Below are 23,265 nucleotides of genomic sequence, written 5' to 3'. Positions count from 1 at the left end.
TCAAAATTGTTCACAATAACGCATGATGAAATTATAAGGTGGCGTAAAACGACCAGCTGATTGGTTTCAATCTGTCAATTTTTTTGTTATTGTGAATCATTTGTATGAAAACGTAAACAAACATTTTGACATATTGAAGAATTTTCGGCCAAAATAGAGTTGTTGTTGTGCTACTTACGTGACCTTATAAATAGATCTTGCAATAACGCATTGCTGTGAATTGCTTGTTTACCTTTTGTATGCGATTTTATTCAGCTGTTTTTCCCGTTGTACCTGTATTATTGTGCCATGTGTCAAACGTCAAATTTGTTCACAATGCATTACTGTGAACTGCTTGTTTACATTTTGTATGTGATTTTATTCACAATAACGCATTTTGACAACTGGTATGAAGATCAGCTGTTTTTGGCGTTACACCTTATTATTCCACCATGGTTGGATGTGTTTTCAGCTTTATTGGGAATAAAATCACATTCAAAAGGGTATCATGCAATAGACAGTAATGGGTTATTGTGAATAAAATCACATTCAAAAGGTAAACATGCAATAGACAGTAATGAGTTATTGTAAACAAATTTGACGTTTGGGATCAAGATCCATTTATCAGGTCACGTAATAGCTATATTACATTACGTGTATTTCATGTGTATGTTTTGCATTTTTTGTATTGTAAATTTTTTGCACTGTACACATAGTGTGATCCATATAAAAAATTTCATCTATCAAAATGATGTGTGAACCCATGTGTAACTTTTTCGTTTTAGAGCCCTTCCTATTTTTCATGGTACAATAATACAGGGGCTGAATTCTTGTTCTATGAAAATTTGAAATGAAAAATATTTCCTTTATACGTTTTTTCATTTGACAGTTTTCTCCTTTATAAAAGTTTTCATTTCACATTTTCATAGAAACAGAATTGAACCCCTGGTAGCATTATCATGCCAGCTGATGGTAACATAATGTGTCAATTGCATTGAATTGATGTCAATTTTTGACATCTTATGTTGCCAACAATTGCCGATGCGGCTACCTGTGTATTTGTACCATGATGTACAATAAATAGAAAACAGATTTGTTTGTTTTGATGAAAGCAGAAATTTGCAAAATTTGCTGAAAGAAATAATTTCTTAAAGAAACTTAAATAAATCGATTTGATAAAGGATTTGTTTACATTAGCTTTGTTCCTTTACTTTTTTAATGGTAAGAGTGGTAAAAGAGAAAAGTGTCAAAATTGTTAAAAATTGCTCTCTCATGAACATTTTTACCAGAAAAGTAAAGGAACGGAAAAATGGTAGATCCGGCAGCAATGTCAGAAAAAAACATAAAAAAATCAATTTTCGTCTTTTATTTCACAGTTTCTAATTTAGTGTTGTCAGTTTTCGACTTTTTCTTCGGTTTTTCGTCCATGTTGTGAAATAATCGTCAAACAAAAGTCGAAAAATCAGTTCTGCCATTTTCTACCTGCAGAAATTTTGCTGGTAGCCTGTGGTAGAAGAGAAAGCCATTTTCGCTCTCTCTCCCCTCTCACTCTCTTAAAAATTGCTTCCAGTTTTGCCACTTTTCGGGGTTAAGGAACGCTTTGCAGGTTAAAAATGGTAACAAATGGTTAAAATGGTAAATTCAGGTAAGTAAAGGAACACAGCTATTTATAGGTTATGTCACACAAAAAAACATATACTGGTGTTATAGCAAAAATTATAAATCATATGTAAAATGTCATTTTTCGCACACACAAAGAATTACACGAGGACAAAAAATTCAAAACATACACATGAAATACACGTAATGTAATATAGCTATAAGTGGCACAACAACAACTAATTTTTGACCGAAAATTCTTCAACATGTCAAATTCTTCCTTATAATTTCATCATGTTTGGTATGCTTCAGCTCTGTTCCTTTACGTGCAAGAATCTTCAAGTTTTACCACTTTTTATTCGAAAAGCGTTGCTTTAAGGCCAGAACAGAATCAATCGTCTCTTGCTTCCCAAATGTCAAATTATAAAGGAATGCTAGAGCCTCTTTGCAAATCCGCCTGCGTTCTCCTTTAGGAGGCTCTGGCATTACTTTATAATTTGACATTTGGAAAGCAAGATACGATTGATTCTGTTCTGACCTTTACTTCAGACACCATACAATTCATATAGGAGCAGTTTACCATTTTCAAAAGTAAGTCCCGACCCACACTAGAGTGGTTTCATTGAAAAAATTGCATGAAATTATGCGTCTCTAGATCGACTTTCATAGTAGAGTAAAATCATAAAATTGCTGTAGTGGGGAATTCGATTTAAGAACGCCTAATTTCATGAAATTTTTTAATGAAATTCACGCTAGTGTGGACCGGGACTAAAGAAACAGACCATTTATGGCACAATTATTAGGTCTGTACGATAACCCAAAACAAATTCGTACAAATTTTTACTGAATGCTGTTCGATAACAAAATTATCCAGCAAAAGAGAGCGAGTTTGGAGAGATTTTTGAGAGTTCTGTGAGCGAGAACTTGCAAATTTTTGCTGGGAAAATTTGTCCCGCAAAAAATTGCAAAACTGTAGTGGGATTCTGTAACTTTTTTTCTACCGAACCGATATTGATAATTAACGAAAATTTTCGGTTGAATTACCGAAAGTGCTATTCTGTAACTCAATGTTATCGATGCAAAAATGTTAGCGACGAATATCGGTAGAATGACGGATTTTTAAAGAAGATGGACGTAATTTCAAAATGAAAAGCGTATACGAAGTATATAAATTATTCTTATTTTTAAACGTTTCTTGCTATTTTTAGGAGAAATGGGAAAAATCACACTTTAAACGAAATAATGCTCATTCAAAGTTAACATAATGCAAATTTCTAATGAAATTATTTAAATCACTATTGTATATAAAATGATTATGTTTCAAATTACATGTAGAAAAATTCAACCTAAAAATTAAAACTTGCAGTTAAAACTATGAATGTTACATATAACTATATTTATTTTATTTTTTTATTTATTCCAGTGGATTTTCATTGTCAAATCCATTAGATATACGTATAAATTCTCATAACCAGGCATGTTCTAATGTTAACAAATTTTTCAGAATTTTTCTGATGTGGAGGGGTATAGAGTGAAACGAAAAATGTAGAATCCCAACATTTAATATGTATATTTTGAACATGAATATTTAAATAGTGTATATTGATCTGTTATTTCAGAATTACGTATTATCGGTAGAATGTCGGAATTTTAAAGAAGATGTACGTCATTTCAAAATGAAAAGCCTATACGAAGTATATAAATTATTCTAATTTTTAAACGTTTATTGTTATTTTTAGGAGAAATAAAAAAACTCACTTTAAATGACATAATGCTTATTCAAAATTAACATAATTCAAATTTCTAATGAAATTATTTGAATCACAATTGTATATAAAATGATTATGTATCAAATTACATGTAGAAAAATTCAAACTAAACATTAAAAATCGTAGTTAAAACTATAAATGTACGTTTATATAATTATATTTATTTATTCCAGTGGATTTTTATTGTCAAATCCATTGGGTATACGTATAAATTCTCATAACCCGACAAGTTCTAATGTAAACGTGGTGTAATATTCGACAAATTGGTTGAATTGTTTTTTTCAGAATTTTTATGATTTTTATGAATATAGAGTGAAACGGAAGATGTAGAATCCTAACATTTAATTCGTATATTTTGAACAGGATTTTTTAATTTTTTTTATTGATCTGTTATTTCAAAATTACGTATTATCAGGGAATATGACGACCATGGTGATATTCTTTCTTTTATTCCTGATGCTAATCGAAACCACCAATACATTTTTATATGGGGACAAACTGTTACGGAATATATCCTTAAAAATATTTTATTCGTACCGAAAATAATTATAATTTTCTCAGAGATTTTTCGCGCAATTCAGGAGGTTACCAAATGACCCCAATTTCATCCATTATTTTATAAAAGGTATGCATTTCCAATTTGTAAAGTGTCATAAGCTTCCTATTACTTAGATTGAAAGGATCCACCATATGTCGCAGAATTCTCTTTTTTATGCGTAAAGAAATGTGTCTCAGCTTACCTTTTTATTTGCTTTGAAATATATTCCAAAATCATTTCTTAAAAATTTGATTTTCATAGATTTTTTTGTTTAAAATATGAAAATTCTTTTATGTCGGTAGACTTAAGGCCTGCGTACATAAGCTGCCTCGCCTGGTTGCCTTGCTTTCCTGCTTCATTTCTGACATAATAAGAATAAAAGAATAAAGAAGGCCGAGCAAATTTCGAACTGGGTTGCCCTTTTCTTTTTTATTCTTTTATCAGAAGTAAGCAAGGTAAGCAGGCAAGGCATCTTATGTACGCAGGCCTTTAACGACTCCTTTTTTTTCGTCGGTAACTGACCGATGATTTTCGATAATTACCGACATAAAAATCGGTAGAATTTGTATACGGAATAGCACTTACCGACAAATATTAAGTCTGTCTGGTTACATTCCCAGCAAGAATTTTCCAGCAAGAACATTCTCAGAGAGTAAGGGGTTTTTATTCTCTTTTGCTAGAAAATTTTAAAAAGTAAACAGACACCTTCCCTGCAACAACCAGCAAGCAATCAGCTGACTTGCCAAAACAGAACAATTTGTCCGCCAACAAAGGAAGCAAACACGTTGTATTTTATTAAAAATAAAAAAGAAAATGAAACAAAAAAGTATTTTTCCACTTTACAAATTTGTTCTCCATAAAACAATACAATTAGACTATGTTATTTCCACAATAAAATTGTTTTTAATGTTCACAAACATACATCAACAAAAAACTAGAAACAGCTGATTGATTGTTTTCAGGAAGAAGAAGAGCTTGCAAGTGCTTGCTAGAAGAAATTTGTCCAGCAAGAATTTGCAAGCTCTCAGTGAAAGAACTGTCAAAATGTCTCTCTCGAATCGCTCTCTTTTGCTGGTTTTTTGTGTTAACAGACGACTTCCAGCAACAATTGGTACAAATTGTTACAAATTTTAGGGTAACCAGACACAGCTATTGCTAACTATCGACATTTGTCATTAATTCCATCGGTAGAGAGTTACAGAATCCCACTACTGTAGTGGGATTCTGTAACTCGTTTTTGCTGTTATCGATAATTGTCGGTAAAATTAAAATGCTTATAATTTCGATAATTAACGAAATTTTTCGGTAAGTTAACGATGAATAAAAAGTAGTCGCTAGCCTCTACCGACACAAACAGTGATGCCAACTTTTCTTTATGTTTTTAGTCATAATTTTGCGATTTAATTTTACCGATTTTTGTCGGTAACAGCAAAATGATTTACAGAATCCCACTACTGATCACCTTACTTTTAATTAGCTGTTCAATGTAAAAAACTGGAAATGTTAACATTTTTGTCTACGGGTACTTGCAAAAACTTCTCATTTCTCTTTTATTGAACAAGTTTGTTATCGAACAGCATTTTGTAAAAGTTTGTACAAATTTTTACAAACTTTTGGGTTATCGAACATACCTATTGGCGTGCCACCGTGGTGCAATGGTATGCATACCCTCCTTGCACACTGAAGGTCTACAAGTGGTGTCCTTAGGACACGCCGTTCGGACTCGGCAATAAACAAAATAATAAATAAACCAAAGTTCAGTTTTCCCACACTAACCTTAAGGTACTCCTCTCCTGAGGAGTCTACCGCCATCTTAACGTCCATTCCTCCATTCTCCTTACAAGGGGTTAGACTCATTACAGTCCAGTCCTTATTAAGGAGTCCTGGGTTCTGGAGCTCCAGCATCCTCAGCAGAAGTTCCTTATCCACGGGAGGTGGGGAAACCCATTCTGGGAATACCTTCCCAGAATATAGACACCGCAGCAATTTTTGCCCCCTCCCAAAGTTCGTCACAGCCATTAACGGTCTTCTTAAGGTACTCTTGCGAGCTCCTGTTGAGACATTTAATAACTTTAACTCCCTTCTGAAGGAAGGCACCACCAAACTGACGGACACCCTGGTTCGCCTCAGTGGACACAATGGCTAAGCGAAGTCGAGTCTCGAAGAGCAACCAGTGACTTTCCCTGATTTTCCCGAAGGGGTCAGCTCGGTCGATGATTGCAACTAGGAGCTCGTCATCGTTTGCCACTGTGTCCGTTTTGGCGTAGGGTTTCCTACGTCCTTGATCACGGGCCTTGGTAGCAGCTTTTTCTGAGGAGGTGGACGCCTTCTCAGTACTGGTGCTACTTCCCTTGGCTTTGCGAGCAAGAACACCAGCATAGGAGTCCGCCGTGTTGACCGTCTGGGAGATCATCGTCTTCTTTGGCGAAGGCTGTGGGCCTTCTGAAGAGTGAACCCGCTTCACAGGACTGCGAGGACTTGTTCGTCTTCTCCGAAGTCGATGGTGTCCCAGTCGATCCACCCGTCGTTACTCCCGAGTGGCTTGCGCAGGTCTTAGACACCTTCTGTTCATCCGCTTTACCCTCGTCAGGATCCGGATTTGGGACAGTCACCTTCTCCAGTTGACTACCCTTACGAGAGTCTTTTGATATCAGATTATGCCCCTTATCCTTTTCCAGTCCTTTCTGGCTCGGGTTCGGCTTCGGAACAGCTTTAGATTCCACCTTGCTGCCAGAAGCAGCAGGCTTCACCTCCACCTTTTTGCTTGTCACCGCAGTCTCTTTTGAGTCTTTGGCTGAAGCAGGGTTCAGGAGGAAGATTTTGTCCACCAAGAGCTCGCATCTGGGTGCATTTGGATAAGTTCTTTCGGACTTCCTGATGTACTTGAGCTTGCTCTTGATGAACATAATCTCCCTCTTAGTATGCGAGCTCGCGTCCCTTCCCACGCACTTGCGCAGATACGAAGCCGCACGTTTATAATGCCTCGTATCTGAAGCCTCTTTGGCGGAAATTGCGGCTGCGTCGGTGAGGTTTCCTTGGATTCCCCAACGCAGGCGGGAGACTCAGAGTCAGTGGCAATTGTTGGAGTTTCCGTTAATTCCCCCTCGTTGGTCATCGACTTAGAGTCAGTGGCTGTTGATGGATCCTCTTTTGATTCTCCATCAACATCCATTGACTCCGTGGCAATCTGCCTTCGAAGCTTAGACCAGACTGGTTGCGACATGTCTGTGGCTGCGAACCTAGGTTCACAACCTCTTCGACCACATCACCGTCAGTGAACATGTCATCGTCAGACCTCCTTGTTGACTCAGCTGGGATCACCGTAATGCCCCGTTCATCGTCAGTGAGGGTGAGATAGTTTAGCATGTCCTCTGGTGGTATGGTCGGAACAAGTCTCTCCAGTTGGTCAAGGAGTTCCCTACTCTGTCTCTCAAGACTGTCTCCAATCACTTTGAGGTGTAGGTCGTCCCCGCCCAAAACTCCAGTCCTGTCAGCCGTGGACTGATTGACACCAGTTTTGGCTAAAGCATTGTCCTTTTGAATATCCGGTTCGTCAACAATAATTCGGGTTGCATTTTCTGCACTTGTAGCAGTTACGGCTGTAGATGCCAAGGCATCCACACCTAAGACAGCCGGATCACAATCGCTTGATCTCGACGGCACGTGGCTTGTGATCTCACCAACGCTTACCGCCGGTACTGGATTATTAACTCTCTGCACCGTAACTTTACTCCTTTTTTGTCTTTTACCCATCTTAGTTGATTTATTTAAGGGAACTACCCCGATCCAATTTTGGTCCACGGGGGGTTTGAAAAACAAACCCCCAGGGTCTCTGAGATATGTGGAGACAGAAACACCTTCAGTTTCCTTCGGGCGTTGCTGACCCCGCATAACTCAAAGACCCCCTTCACATCCGCATCCCGGGAAGACGCGCCCAGTAGAAGATTGGCAACTCCCGTGGGGACGGCAACGTTAATTTGCATTAAAATGTGTATTTAATTTTAACCTGACATACGACAGTTTCTGCATTTAGAAAACAGCTGTTTGCTGGTAAACAACTGTTTTGTTGTTAGCTGTGTTCCTTTACTTACCTGAGGTTACCATTTTTAACATGCAAAGCGTTCCTTAACCCCGAAAAGTGGCAACACTGGAACCAATTTTTAAGAGAGTTCTTTAATAATGCAATGGTAATAGTGGTAAAAGATAAATTGTCAAAATTTCTCTAAATTGTTCTCTCTTGACCTGTAGTGGGATTCCGTAACTTTTTTTCTGTAACTCTCTACCGATGGAATTAACGACAAATGTCGATAGTTAGCGATATTTGTCGGTAAGTGCTATTCTGTATACAAATTCTACCGATTTTTATGTCGGTAATTATCGAAAATCATCGGTCAGTTACCGAAGAAAACAAAGGAGTCGTTAAGTCTACCGACATAAAAGAATTTTCATATTTTAAACAAAAAATCAATGAAAATCAAATTATTAAGAAATGATTTTGGAATATATTTCATGGCAAATAAATGAGATAAATTTCTTTACGCATAAAAAAGAAAATTCTGCGACATATTGTGGATCCTTTCAATCTAAAGTAGGGTTCAGACGATCAGTTTTGACTGACAGCTTTGCTCAAATAATCGGTTGCTTGCCAGTGTGGTCGTTCATTTTTGTCAGTCATCAGGCAACCACAAAATTTTTTGTGGATGTTGGTTGTTTGTTTGACCGTGTGAACGAAACAACGTCAGTCAAGGAATAAATTAGCAGAGTAAATATCAAACAAAATTAAAAAAAGTCGTGTGTATTTATTAATTTGATTGATTATTATTGCAAATAAGAGATAAAAATAGCAGACAAAAATCTTTTCCTTCATTTTAATATCGGCCAAGCAAAAAATTGCAAACAAAACGACAAACATGGACAACGAAAATGAATTTTTATGTTGCTACGAAATGCAAAGATGCCTCTGGGACATAACCAGTCCAGAATATATGATGCGCGACATTAAAACAAAAGCATATGGAGAACTACTAAATGTTATGAAGAAATACAAGAAGGATTGTTCTATTGACGACGTCAAGAAGAAAATAAACGTAATCCGCTCATCGTACAGAAGGGAATTGAAAAAAAAAATAAAGCAATCTGAATCTTCTGGAGCTGGAGTGGACAGCGTTTGGCTCAGAATCTCGAATTTCTTTTAAAATATTCACATGTGAATATTGTTTTCGGGAGGCTATCCATTTTTTTGCCCATTTCCTTCTTCTTGTCAGTTTATTTTCCTCCTCTAAAAGCGAAATGATCAAAAATGCACATCCAATCTTTTTGTCATCCATATTTATTAATAAAAGTTGTTATTTATATGATTTTATAGATATGTGAACACAGTAATTTTTCAACTTGACTGTTGGTTTGTCATCCAACTTGAATGACTGTTTGGCCGCTACGAACAGCACAACAAAACTGAAGCAATCGATATTTGACCAAAAGCTGTCAGTCAAAACTGATCGTCTGAACCCCACTTAAAGGGCTGTTTACACCATCTATCAATGTCATATGAGCTATCATTTCTTTCACCCATTCGACATTCTCTATGTTTGTCAAAATTGACGTCATCCATACAACTTTAAATTTGCGCGTTCATACCTACAAGTGTTATTTTCGTATGACATAACCTATAAATATAAAAACAGCTGTTTTTGTCATTGTTTATAATTATTGTTGAGTTGCAAATTTGCGCAAATTTTAATTTTGGTTGAAAGAAAATGAATATCTAACATGTTTGTTGTGGTAGAATAGGTTTTTGGGGTTATAGAGGCGTTCATGTTTTTGCCACAAAGCAATCATTTCCAAGACTGCTTCTTTCGACCAATCGATCTGAAAATAACATTATAAACACCATTTATTTACTTTTCTAAATATTTAAATATACATAACTTTCCATTTTCTTTTTTAAAAGATTTTGTTTTTCAGTTTGTTTTTGAGAATGCCAGAAAACAGCTGATAAATTTATGTTTACATACGAGAATGCCGTATCAAATAGAGCGCTCCCTAAATGAAAAATTTACATATGAGTTGCCAAATCATTTTGATAGATGAAAATTTTCATGGTGGTCACACTATGTGTACAACATTCGCAGGTAGAAAATTTGACATCTCATACGACATTGATAGATGGTGTAAACAGCCCTTAAGTAATAGAAAGCTTATGACCATGGTACAATAATACAGGTAGCATTATCATGCCAGCTGATGGTAACATAATGTGTCAAGTGCATTGAAATGACGTCAAATTTTGACACCTCATGTTACCAACAATTGCCGATGCGGCTACCTGGGTATTTGTACCATGCTTATGACACTTTACAAATTGGAAATGGATACATTTTTTAATATAATGGATGACAGTAGGTCTGTACGATAACCCAAAAGTTTGTAAAAATTTGCACAAACTTTTACAAAATGCTGTTTTATAACAAAATTGTTCAATAAAAGAGAATTGGGAAGTCTTGCAAGTAGTTGCAAGAACTTGCAAAAACTTTTTACTTGCAAAGTTATCGAACAGGCATATTGGGGTTCATTTGGGAACCTCCAGAATTGCGCGAAAAATCTCTGAGAAAAAATAATTATTTTCAGTACGAAGAAAATATTTTTAAGGATATATCCGTAACAGTTTCTAACCATATAAAAATTTATTTGTGGTTTCGATTAGGCGGTCATCAGACCATCTGCTTTTTCACATGTATTATTTATTATTATTATTTATTAATAGATAGATATTATTTCAAAACACAGTATATATACATACATATAATTAATATATCATCTATACTTGGCGTAGCAGGAATGCTGTTTGCCAATTTATACAAATATTAACATATTTTGTTTAATTCATATTTAATTGAAGTAATTCATTAGCTTTGCTCCTTTACCTGCCTGAGGTTACCATTTCTTACCATTTTTAACCTGCAAAGCGTTACTTTACTTTAACAAGCATACAATTTATATGAGACCAGGGGCTCAATTCTGTTTCTATGAATATGTGAAATGAAAACTTTTATAAAGGAAAACAACTGTCAAATGAAAAAATTTATAAAGGAAATATTTTTCATTTCAAATTTTCACAGAACAAGAATCCAGGCCCAGTTCACCACTTTTACCATTTTTTGCCACTGTTACCATTTTTTAAAGTAAAGGAACAGACCAATAATTGAGTAAAATTTCACAATGAAGCCCTTTATTTATTTAGTACTATTTTTCTAAAAAAAATCTCCCACTTTTATATGCAGAATCAAGGCCTACAGAAGGTCGGCCATACAGAGTTCTGTTAAGGGCTGTTTACACCATATATCAATGTCATATGAGATGTCATTTCTTTCACCCATTCGACATTCTCTATGTTTGTCAAAATTGACGTCATCCATATAACTTTCAATTTGTGCGTTCATACCTACAAGTCATGGTAGAACAAATACAAGGTAAAGTTAATACTACAACAAATACAACTCGAACAACAACCACAAAGGAATTTGTTTTTGTTTGTAACGTTACTGCCAGTTGTATTTGTAAACAAAACAAGGAAATGTCTATAAATTATTGGAATTTAAAAAACTAATAATTTTTCACATTTGGTTGAATATTTTGGAAAACATGAATGAAAATTCATTACATTTTCAATTTTTATGTTTCCACATCATTCCACTAAATGCATAAATTCTCGCAGAAAGTAGAATTCTTGCAGAAAAGTTTGGGGTCGCTGGAAATTCATAGAAAAAGGAGAAGCTGTTTCAATGTTTTGTTTTAGAAATCAAAGAAGCACATGTTTATTAGGGCTTTATTTTTTTAAATTTTAACAAAATACCTCACATATTAACAAACGTTGTATCGCCTCTACAAGCGGTGATTTACTGCGCGGCTTATCGTTCGAACTTGGAGGAGGTTACATATCATTGATATGAAGAAGTCTTTCTGGGAAATGGTTTTTTCCGAATGATATATTTTTTTTCTCAAGAAATATATGTCCCTAATGTACATCGAAATAGAAATAAATGTATAAAATGTCATATGAAATTTGACACTAACGTTACAACCCAGTTCAGTCAGCTGTGTATTGCTGCTACCTTTTCTTATTCTACCATGCCTACAAGTGTTATTTTCGTATGACATAACCCATGGTACAATAATTCTTAGGTAGGCCACAGCTAACAGCTGATTACAATTTTTTTTGTTATGGCTTAATCTGTCAAAACCGTGTTGACATGCAGAGTTGATATTTATTATTGATCAAAAAATTCAACTCAGTTTTGTTTTCATTTCAACATTTCGTTCTTCTTCTTCTTTGTATACTCATCCGTTATCATTCATCAAAACAATTTTGACGTTTTAAGCCATAGCGACAGGGTTGTATTTTTTTGGCGATTCTCATACCTGGCCTACCTATGAATTATTGTACCATGACATAACCTATAAATATAAAAACAGCTTTTTTTGTCATTGTTTACATTTATTTTTGAGTTGCAAATTTGGGCAAATTTCAATTTTGGTTGAAGGAAAATGAATATCTATCATTGGTCTGTTCCTTTACTTTTAAAAATGGTAACAGTGGCAAAAAATGGTAAAAGTGGTGAACTGGTCTCATATAAATTGTATGCTTTTTAAAGTAAAGGAACACTTTGCAGGTTAAAAATGGTAAGAAATGGTAACCTCAGGCACGTAAAGGAACAGAGCTCATGTTTGTTGTGGTAGAATAGGTTTTTAGGGTTATAAAGCCATTCATGTTTTTGCCACAAAGCAATCATTTCCAAGACTGCTTCTTTCGACCAATCGATCTGTAAATAACACACTTTATTTACTTTTCTAAATATTTAAATATACATAACTTCCCATTTTCTTTTTTAAAAGATTTTGTTTTTCAATTTTTTTGAGAATGCCAGAAAACAGCTGATAAATTTATGTTTACATACGAGAATGCACTATCAAATAGAGCGCTCCGTAAATGAAAAATGTAAACATGGTACAATAATTCATAGGTAGGCCAGGTATGAGAATCGCCAAAAAAATACAACCCTGTCGCTATGGCTTAAAACGTCAAAATTGCTTTGATGAATGATAACGGATGAGTAAACAAAGAAGAAGAAGAACGAAATGTTGAAATGAAAACAAAACAGAGTTGAATTTTTTGATCAATAATAAATATCAACTCTGCATGTCAACACGGTTCTGACAGATTAAGCCATAACAAAAAAAAATTTTAATCAGCTGTTAGCTGTGGCCTACCTAAGAATTATTGTACCATGAATGTACATATGAGTTGCCAAATCATTTTGATAGATGAAAATGTTCATAGTGGTCACACTATTGCTCTGTTCCTTTACGTGCCTGAGGTTACCATTTCTTACCATTTTTAACCTGTAAAGTGTTCCCTTACTTTTAATAGCATACAATTTATATGATAGCAGTTTACCACTTTTACCATTTTCTGCCACTGTTACCATTTTTAAAAGTAAAGGAACAGACCATATGTGTACAACATTCGCAGGTAGAAAATTTGACATCTCATACGACATTGATAGATGGTGTAAACAACCCTTTAACAACATTTGACAACAAACATAATAGATTATTCATTATTGTGATTTGATTTCCTTTGTATTTTATGTCACAATAATGTATTTGACAGTAAAGTAAAAATAGTCGGGGCTAACTAGTTTGGGCTGAGTGTCCGACTGTATAGACTGTGTGCAGAATGTAACGCCGGGTTTGGCAACCCTATCATAGTCTAACCTAACATTTTTGACATTTGCATTGACCCATCGAAGAAATCACAAAAATCACGTACCACTCATTTGCAGAATAAATTATATATAAAAAATCGTAAAAATACGAAAGTATATTATTCAATATGCCGGTGACAGTAATTAAATCTGAAGAAGAGTATAAAAAACTAATTGGGTAAGAATTTTGTTTGCTAAAATGTGAAAATAACCTATTGCAAATCCTTATAATCTAATATTTTGCAAACTATTCCTCCACAACAGTTCCGACAAGACCTCTGTGGTGTTATTTTCAGCAGAATGGGCAGAACAATGCAAACAGGTTTTGGATGTACTGGAAGATTTGAGTAAATTGTTAGGAGATAAATTGCAATTTATAACAATTACCGCCGAAGCGTTTCCTGAAGTAGCCATGAAACATCAGGTGTGTTAATACAAGAAATTTGAATTAAAATAAAAGCAAAAGAATAATAAAAAATTCTGTATTGATAGATTGAAGCTGTACCCACTGTAATATTTTTCACCAAAGGTACGGCCGTAGATCGCGTTGATGGCGTAGATATTCCCTCCCTTAGTGCAAAATGTAAAAAGTTGGGTGCTTCTGCCACCAGTGAACAACCTCTGGAGGAACGTTTGAAGGCCCTGATTAATAAGGCACCTTTAATGATTTTCATGAAAGGTGACCGTGATGCTCCTCGCTGTGGATTCTCCAAACAACTGATAGCCATAGTCAATGAAACTGGGTAAGTTTAATGGATTAATTGTAAATGATTACAGTTGGAATATTTATAGGCTAGAGGGTAAAAATTTCGGATAAAGTTATATGTATGTATGTTAGCCCCCAACAAATCGTCCTATTGCGTTATAATTGGTCAAGGTTTCTGTATCAGCTTCCTAAATGTCGAGTTCTTTTGGCATAGATTGTTAAGCTGTGAAGAAGCTGCTACCAATTGCAGTTGCAGTAGCTGTTAGTATGAAATATGGATCCATCAACCTGTTTAGTGGCACATCTGCAGTCCGTTAAGGAAAGGCCATGGTACATAAGCGGCTTGTAGTGCCTTTCAAGCCGAAGTTTTTGCAAACAGTAAAGCCGCGAGGAGGACTTATCTGGACCCGTGACTATCTTTGTCGATAGCCAAACGGCCCTTAAATCACTCAAGTCCCATCATATCAAGTCCGCGGCGGTCCTAGCCTGCAAACTCGCTTTGGGGTCACTAAAATCAATCGTCACCTTGTGTTGGGTCCCAGGACACTGCAACATCAAAGGGAATGAAGCAGCCGATGAACTTGCACTCCGCGGATCGGAGTCACCAAACATCGCAGTTGACAACTCCATCAAGCCACCACTGTGCCACTTCATGAGAATAATAGAACAGTGCTGTCGGGATAAGTTTCGACAACTCTGGCAAAATTCGACGAGCTGCACCACTTCAAGAGCCATCTGGCCAGCACCATCCAAACAGAGAACCGCCTCACTGCTCACGATGAAGAAACCTGACCTGAGGCTAGCAGTGGGAATTATTACTGGTCACTGCAGAATAAGGGCAATGACGTGCAAGTGGGAAGAAGGCTCGGCTGAACACTGCAGGCTGTGCGATGATGAGGAAGAACTTGAGACCATCGAGCACCAGTTATGTAGTTGTCCTATGTTAATCTCCAGAAGACTGCGCACCGTAGGAGAACATACAATAATGTCTTTAACAGCATTCTGCAAAACAGAACCGTCAAACTTGCTCTATCTCACAAAGGGCCTGATATGGCTCCAACAAACAGTATTTAATCAAACACAAACTACAAACATGCAATAATCCGAAAACTCTATCCACACTCTACCAGCTACCACCATCTCCTATCTTCTTCTTCCTCTCTTCAGCTATCAATGGAGCTTGAGGTCTCCGAGTGGAGCAGTTGTCTACTAAGACAGCTGCGCGTCCTATAACCTAGCATAAGCGGTTTAAGTGATTTATTATTATATTAGTGATTTCTGGTAAAAGACTGAAAGGCAAGTTCCATTTTTGTTGGGCCTTTATTCTTTTGTCAGAATAGCATGCCTCTTGTCGATAGGATCAATCAAATTGGACTTGCTTTTCACCAACAAATATATCCATCAGAAACTGCAATATGACCGTGCGGGCAATCATATAAACGGACTCAATCAGATCCAATGGGTCGTAAAAAACTGTAGTCATTCACTCATATACATATCTTCCTGAGTACGTTTTCCCTATGACTGGTTCAGATGTAATGCATAATATCGAACTTGCCGGGTTTGACAATCGAAGCTCATCAACAACGTCCATTTTCTATTAGTTGTGCCCTTATTGAATTTGTATATTTACATTCGTGAACTTATCGCAATGTATAAATGCAGTGCAATATTGGATTTATGAAGTCAAGCTATTTATTGATTCGGTAAAAATTCTTAACTGAGTCTGTATTTATCGACAAACGTCGTATATTTCAGCTGTATCCGAGCCGCTTTGAACTTTCCAAGATATGGTCCAGAAAGATCTAAAATCCTGCGTCCAAAATTCCGAAAATATAAGTTAAAAAAAACTTCGCGTAGCTGAGTTTTCGCAAGGTGATATGATATGTTGATAGTTTGATACAACCGAGTGACAAAAATAGATTTTAGCAGATCGTACGTAATCAGTGTAGTTTAGTTTTATTGACCTTTGGCCATGACCAAAAAAAAACATATTTTAAGTGTAATTTAAAAAATGAAATTTTCAACACGTTTTTTTTAATTTATGTTTTCTAGACTTTCCTACGACACCTTTGATATTTTAACAGACGAAGAAGTGCGCCAAGGTCTCAAAACATATTCCGATTGGCCAACATATCCCCAAGTGTATGTTAAAGGTGAACTTGTTGGTGGTCTTGACATCATTAAAGAGCTGAAATCTAACAATGAACTGGAATCAACTTTAAAAGGCGAATAAACATAAATGAAACGCACGAGAGAACATTACTTCAAATACAAACTTGTGAGACTATTATTTTTTACAAAAATAAATGGATTAAGATTAACTAAATATTGTTAGTAATAAAGTAATAATTTTAAAAATAGAAATATTTTACTTGTTGTAACTTAATATTCTAGGATTTTTAGCTGAAGACTTTTAACTTCACCATTGTCGTTTTTGGTTTGGCAAATACAACAGTCTTTATGGCTATAGTTGTGCTTCCGATGGGGACATCTATTCTTTTAGTAAGGCCAAAATATGTTATTGGAATATAATGTTGGCTGTGTTGCAGTGGGTAAGATAAATATCCACGCAATGAAACCAACAAAATAACACACAATTAAAAATATGCGTTTCCACAAGTGTTGCTGCCATAGCTCTTGTATGTCGGGCAATCCCATATGGTTACAAAAGGCATGTACCAAAAAGGGTGCCACAAAGTGGCCAGTACGTAGAAAAAGGTACGCAGAATAAAATCCAAACAGAGTGGTGTAGGTCAGTTGGGATACTGAAACAAATGAATAATTAAGTCAATTGTAATAATTCAGAAAAATACAACAATTCGAGAGCAAATGTCCTCTACAACTTACATGATATTATTAAAGCTGTTGTAAATTCCATACCCATACTTAATCTCTCTACTATGTGATGTACATGGGCTACACCAAAGAATAATGGTGTAATGAACACAGCAGTGACTGGTGTAAAACTTTGTAGTATCAGAGGCATCATGCAGGCCCGAAACACAAATTCTTCACTTAACGGAGCCATTATATGATTCCGTATCCACAGGATATTCTTAAAAGAACTTTTCCAGAAATCAATGTCTAAAAAAAGAGGCATAGACATTAGCTCCTAGCAATAACAAACATCATTCATCAACTTACCCATAAACACTTTCATTGAGTCATTTTGCAATTCCACACACAGTGGTCCCAAGAACAATAACATTGTCAACAGATAAGGAACAACTATGGCCATTACCAGACCATGCCATCGCAAACCAAGTAGCTCATAGAAGAGAATCTTTTCCAGTAGTTCTTTCGAAGAGAATTTATACACAAATATCGGCGCTATCAGCATAACAACAGTAACGCTAAGGAAACGTCTCTTGACCGTAGCTGGATGATCGCGATTATGTTTATTGTTCCATATATACAAACTGGAGACATATAACACGGACATGGCTAGACAACAGCTGACAGTTATTAGTGGAGAGATCCGAGGAACATCGTCAAATATGAAATTGGGTTCCATTTTCGTTTCGTTTGTTTCATTCATGGTGGGGCGACTGTGTGCAATGGCGACCTGTACAAGTTGTTTGTTATTTTCTATTACTTAAAACAAATAAAAAAATATAAACATAATGTATGAGTTGTCAAATGCCAGCTGTCAATTAGTTTCTTTCCCTTCTTATTTGACATTTCCTGACTTTTTACCATTTTCGTAGATACGATAAAATATGCCATGTTCATACGAGGCATGATACAATAAAGTAAAGGTAGGCCAGGGGCTCAGTTCGGTTTCTATGAAAATATGAAATGAAAACTTTTATAAAGCAGAAAACACTCAAATGAAAAAAAATATGAAGGGAATATTTTTCATTTCAAATTTTCATAGAACAAGAATCCAGCGCCAGGTATGAAAATCGCTGAAAAATACAACCCTGCAGCCATGGCTTAAAATGTCAAATGACATAGAGCAATAATAAAGGTAGATGAATATGCATAGTTAGTCGGTTTTACAAAAACATATGCAATTTAGAACTTCACTGTCTATTTTGAAAGTACCAAATAGAGTAAAAAATAAAAATCACTTCAGTACGTTTATATATAACCGGATTTAACAAAACACATTGTACATACGCCCATGGTAGAATAAAGTAAAGGTAGGCCACAGCTAACAGCTGATTACAATTTTTTTCTTTTTATGGCCTAATATGTCAAAAGCAGGGTTGACATTTTGTACTGTTTTTGGCATTATGCAATCATAAAGGTAGATGTATCGCTGAATTGTTCCAACAAAAAACTTCTGCTGTAACACTATATATTAAAATTGAAAATAAGGACAAAAAATGTGTATTTGAGTGGCAAAATAAAATTGTTGATTTTTTTAGCAAAACTTACGAATGAACAATTTATCAAATATTAATATTAATTTAAATTTGTTCCAAAAGTACGGGAATGTAAAAAATACAATTTTTGTAAAAATTCTGCTGACATCTGCAAATCGGATACCAGCAATCAGGATGTCAGATTAGCCAAACTTGTCAAGTAGAAAGTAAGTGAATGACATTTTTCACTGTCAGAAGTTTGGGAATAACTTTTGCTATTTTTGGAACACTTTTCCAACAAGAATACTCTGGAGCTTAGCTAAAGAAATGTTTTTGCACTATATGTCACTTTTAACATATGAAAAGTGAAGCTCTAAGGCCATGTTTATATTATAGCCTTTTGCAGGGTTAACCTTCTTCATGAGGATTTGTTTGACGTATACGCAAAGGAATTGACATTTGAAACCCAGTGGGTTTGTTAAATCCGTTTATATATAAACGTACTATAAGTTCCATATGTTTTTGTAATACGGGATAGCTATGCAGGTACATCTACCATTATTATTGTACCATGCCATTTGACGTTTTAAGCCATGGCTGCAGGGTAGCATTTCTCAGTGATTTTCATACCTGGCCTACCTCTACTTTATTGTACCATGCATGGTACAATAATTTATAGGTAGGCCAGGTATGAGAAACGCCAAAAAATACAACCCTGTCGCTATGGCTTAAAACGTCAAAATTGTTTTGATGAATGATAACGGATGAGTATACAAAGAAGAAGAATAACGAAATGTTGAAATGAAAACAAAACAGAGTTGAATTTTCTGATCAATAATAAATATCAACTCTGCATGTCAACACGGTTTTGACAGATTAAGCCATAACAAAAAAAATTGTAATCAGCTGTTAGCTGTGGCCTACCTAAGAATTATTCTACCATGGTACCATGCATACACCAAAATAGGATTTTTTTAGAATAGTATAATTAAACTACAAAAATATTACATATATGTAGATGTTTTTATTCCATTCATAAACAAAGATTAGGTTTATATTAAGTTTAGAAAAAAACGTCCTTCGGAAAAAAATGTAATTAGAATTTCATAAAAAATCTTGTGGATGTTCGTGTGTATGTGTGTTTCTTTTTATTTTTTCCTTTTTTCTATCCAAAACAAGACATATTGAATAGGTAATAGATTCGATATGTTGGGATATGTTATAACAAAAATGTTCTTTATGTAGAAATTACTTTTATTGCAATGAGGTTGACACTTGATCCAAAACAAGAATTTGCAAACTCTCAGTAAAATAACTGTCAAAATGTCTCTCTCGAATAGCTCTCTTTTGCTGACTTTTTGTGTTAACAGACGACTTCCAGCAACAATTGGTACAAATTATTACAAATTTTAGGGTAACCAGACAAACCTTATATTAGGTACCTGCAGGTACACATGTGTGCATAGTACACTTTTTATTGTAATGCCATGTTCATACCAGCATTTGAATAACGTCGTTCGTTCTAATAATTACGTACACGGATTAACCCGTTCATACGACATGGTACATCATTCATAGCAACATGATTCATATTTTCAAAGTTTTTGTTTACTGATTTTAAAGAAAGTTTCAGCCAAAAGACGAGTAAAGTTAATTGATATGAACTGAAAAATGTTTGTCCTTCATTCAGATATCTATTTAATATTAAATTATATTAGTTTCATTCATGTTTTCTATTTTTTCTCGCAATCTTGGTGTTTTCAGTATATTTTCAATTTTTTTTTTATTTCAAAAATTAACGAGAGAGAGAGACCTGCCAAAAAAACTTTTTGGTATACAGACTTTCCGGCAGGCATTTGATTTTTGTTTCTAAATTTGTACGCGAATTTGGAACGATGGACAAGAAATGTAAATGCAATGAAAGAGAAGACAAAAGGTGTGTTCGTTTACTCAATAATTTGTACAAATTCGTGCAAGTCCAGTAACTTCTTGCAATCGAATAAGCTCTTTTGCATTATACTGTAGAGTAAACGAACAACATCCAGTAACAATTGCTTTGTTCCAGAACCTGCAAGAAGCTACTATTTTTTACTACGATAACATTTTTTCCTTTATGTTATCGGAAAAAATAGTAAAAATTAGTAGATTCTTGCAGTTCTGGAACAAACCAAATTTGTACAAATTTTGAGTAAACGAACACACATAAAATTTGCTATGATTTGAATGTATACTAGTCGTTAAATCGTTTACTTTTCATTCATATTTTGCAGTTTTTCTAAAAATGTTTGCGTTTGCAGTTTTTCTAAAAATGTTATTTAAATTTTTGAATTTTTTATTTTTCCTGTCATAATAATTTATATCGATCAATTCTCTCATTTGTTAGAGATGGGACATATTTTATCGTCGTTCTGAGAGTAATTTAAATTGAACAAGGTACAAAAATCGTTGTTCGTTCTCAAAAATTTGTATGGGAAATGAAGTAATTATATTCATTGATGTACACGCCTGCACGTTGTCGTAACAACAGAGAATAACGTATTCAAATGAGAGCCGTGTCAGCCATTGTTTAACAAAGGCACATTAGTCTCCCATCAATTCTCTCTCATTTATTTTGAACATCAATGATTATATCGTAATTTGGGGTCGAACAACGAATAGAGAGCGAAACACCGTCAGTCTGAACAAGGCATAAGAAAATAATGAACAAAAACAAAAGCTTTGTTCCAGAACTAAAAAGTTTTAAAAATTTTTACGACTTTTACACATTTTACCCGAAAACCCGTTCCCGTACACAAAAAAGTTGTAAAATGTTCACTTCTCTTTAAACAAAAATGGCGCTGAATTGCGCTCTATTTAAAAACTCTCTCTTTTTTTTAAGTAGTGGCTGACTTCATAATGCAGTATGATGCGTCAAATGACATCGTCGCGACTTCATAAATGCAGCATGTAGAATAGGAGGCAGTCCAGGGGCTGGATTCTGGTTCTATGAAAATTTGAAATGAAAAATATTTCCTTTATAATTTTTTTCATTTGACAGTTTTCTCCTTTGTAAAAGTTTTCATTTCACATTTTCATAGAAACATAATTGAGCCCCTGAGCACATGTTTTGAATAACAAAATAAAATACATTTATTATTTGTGTAAAACAAAAATATTAATAACTTTATTAAATTAACACAAATTATAAAAATTCTCTATTGAATTCAATCGCAAACATGTGTGTTTCCTCCGTTCTTCACTTAATCCAAGCTTAAGTGCTTTTGCTTCATCTGCTAAATGGGTTTGATATTGTCTTCCCATCACCAGTTAAGATTTCGCCATGTACTCCAACAGCACTCCATTGTTCACAAATTAAATATTATTTAGTTTGTAGCTCTGTTCCTTTACGTTCAAGAATCTTCAAGTTTTACCACTTTTTACTCGAAAAGCGTTCCTTTACTTCAGACACCATACAATGTATATGGGAGCAGTTTACAACTTTTGCCACTTTTGCCGGTTTTACGATTTTCAAAAGTAAAGGAACACACCATGTATTAACAAAAGTTTGGAAATGTTAACACGATTATCTCTTTTTGGAAATGTATTCCGCTGCCTGTAGAGATGTACAAACTGATTTATGTACATGTAGGGATCTCTAACATCCGGATGCTGTTAAATTGTGAAGAATTGGAGTGCCTTTTTCACGACTCCGTTGAACTGCCTCCGGATGTTGTTAAAATGTGACAAATGGATGTGATTCTTTGGATTGCATCCAAATGCGGTTAAAATGTGAGGAATGGAGTGCCTTTTTCACGACTCTGTTTGAACTGCATAAAAACATGCTGTGAAAGAACTAGTCTACATTGCACTACTTCCAATTTATTTTGCTGGGAAATGTTACGCGACACATCGCACTGCGCAGCATTTGCCGAATTTGTGCAGTGTTTTCAAGTGGACTGCACAACAATTGACATTTCTTTAGTACTGTTTGCAAAGAAAACAAAAAAAAAAATACATAAAAAACTATTAGAAATGGCGGATTTGTGGTAATTATTCAATATTTATTTTCAAAAAAAAAAAACGGAATTTTACAAAAAGTAAAGCAATAGGTATGTTCGTTTACTCAACAATTTGTACAAATTTGTACAAGTTCAGTAACTTCTTGTAATCGGCTAACCCTGCGTTTACACATGACAGGACAGTTGAGTTCATATATTGATTGTCAAAAACCCAAAACTTGTCTGTGTGACGTAGGCGTCCAGCCAACTGCAAAAACAGTTGTAAAATTATGAATGAAAATCATCGATTTCTTTTCGTTATCCGTTCACATTTTTTGTTTTTATACATATTCTTTTGTTTTCAACACATTTCAATTATCATCTCACTTCTTTTTCACAAAAATGTCAAAAATTTGTTAACCGACTGTCTGTGAAAAAATGATGGACAACTGGAAGACAACCGATAAATGTATGTATGTGTTAGTAAATCAGAGTTGTATTTGAAGACAAACTGTCTGGTGTAAACGCCTAGTAAGGTATTTTGCATTGTACTGTAGAGTAAACGAACAACATCCAGTAACAATTTGTAAAAATTTTGACAATGTCAATGTTACCACACA

At 34.9% G+C, this 23,265-nt stretch overlaps 2 protein-coding genes across 2 annotated transcripts; one reads left to right on the top strand and one right to left on the bottom strand.

Moving 5' to 3' along the window:
• The first annotated feature begins 13,654 nt into the window (after window positions 1–13,654).
• Grx3 (Glutaredoxin 3) lies at window positions 13,655–16,722 on the top strand. The gene is made up of 4 exons (XM_073973397.1): window positions 13,655–13,827; window positions 13,914–14,073; window positions 14,142–14,392; window positions 16,411–16,722. Exons 1-4 carry the CDS (start codon window positions 13,778–13,780, stop codon window positions 16,589–16,591), a joined length of 642 nt encoding a protein of 213 aa, XP_073829498.1. The 5' UTR covers window positions 13,655–13,777; the 3' UTR covers window positions 16,592–16,722.
• Window positions 16,371–18,077, bottom strand: Sras (Ras converting CAAX endopeptidase Sras). The gene is made up of 3 exons (XM_073973396.1): window positions 17,503–18,077; window positions 17,206–17,442; window positions 16,371–17,123 (listed from the first exon to the last, which is right to left on the bottom strand). Exons 1-3 carry the CDS (start codon window positions 17,894–17,896, stop codon window positions 16,858–16,860), a joined length of 897 nt encoding a protein of 298 aa, XP_073829497.1. The 5' UTR covers window positions 17,897–18,077; the 3' UTR covers window positions 16,371–16,857.
• Between the last annotated feature and the right edge of the window lie 5,188 nt (window positions 18,078–23,265).

The sequence above is a fragment of the Musca autumnalis genome, unplaced genomic scaffold (genome assembly GCF_047663935.1).
Source record: "Musca autumnalis isolate F117 unplaced genomic scaffold, ASM4766393v1 scaffold_3, whole genome shotgun sequence".
In the NCBI taxonomy this organism is placed as follows: domain Eukaryota; kingdom Metazoa; phylum Arthropoda; class Insecta; order Diptera; family Muscidae; genus Musca; species Musca autumnalis.
Note: the sequence above shows the minus strand (reverse complement) of the source record. Positions and strands in the feature narration are given on the sequence as shown.

Excerpts from the sequence above, each read along its gene's own strand:
- Sras (XM_073973396.1), bottom strand. The coding sequence starts at position 17,896 with ATGAATGAAACAAACGAAACGAAAATGGAACCCAATTTCATATTTGAC. Across the intron at positions 17,443-17,502 it reads CTCAATGAAAGTGTTTATGG|ACATTGATTTCTGGAAAAGT; the intron begins GTAAGTTGATGA and ends CTCTTTTTTTAG. Across the intron at positions 17,124-17,205 it reads AACAGCTTTAATAATATCAT|TATCCCAACTGACCTACACC; the intron begins GTAAGTTGTAGA and ends CATTTGTTTCAG.
- Grx3 (XM_073973397.1), top strand. The coding sequence starts at position 13,778 with ATGCCGGTGACAGTAATTAAATCTGAAGAAGAGTATAAAAAACTAATT. Across the intron at positions 13,828-13,913 it reads GAGTATAAAAAACTAATTGG|TTCCGACAAGACCTCTGTGG; the intron begins GTAAGAATTTTG and ends CCTCCACAACAG. Across the intron at positions 14,074-14,141 it reads AAGTAGCCATGAAACATCAG|ATTGAAGCTGTACCCACTGT; the intron begins GTGTGTTAATAC and ends CTGTATTGATAG.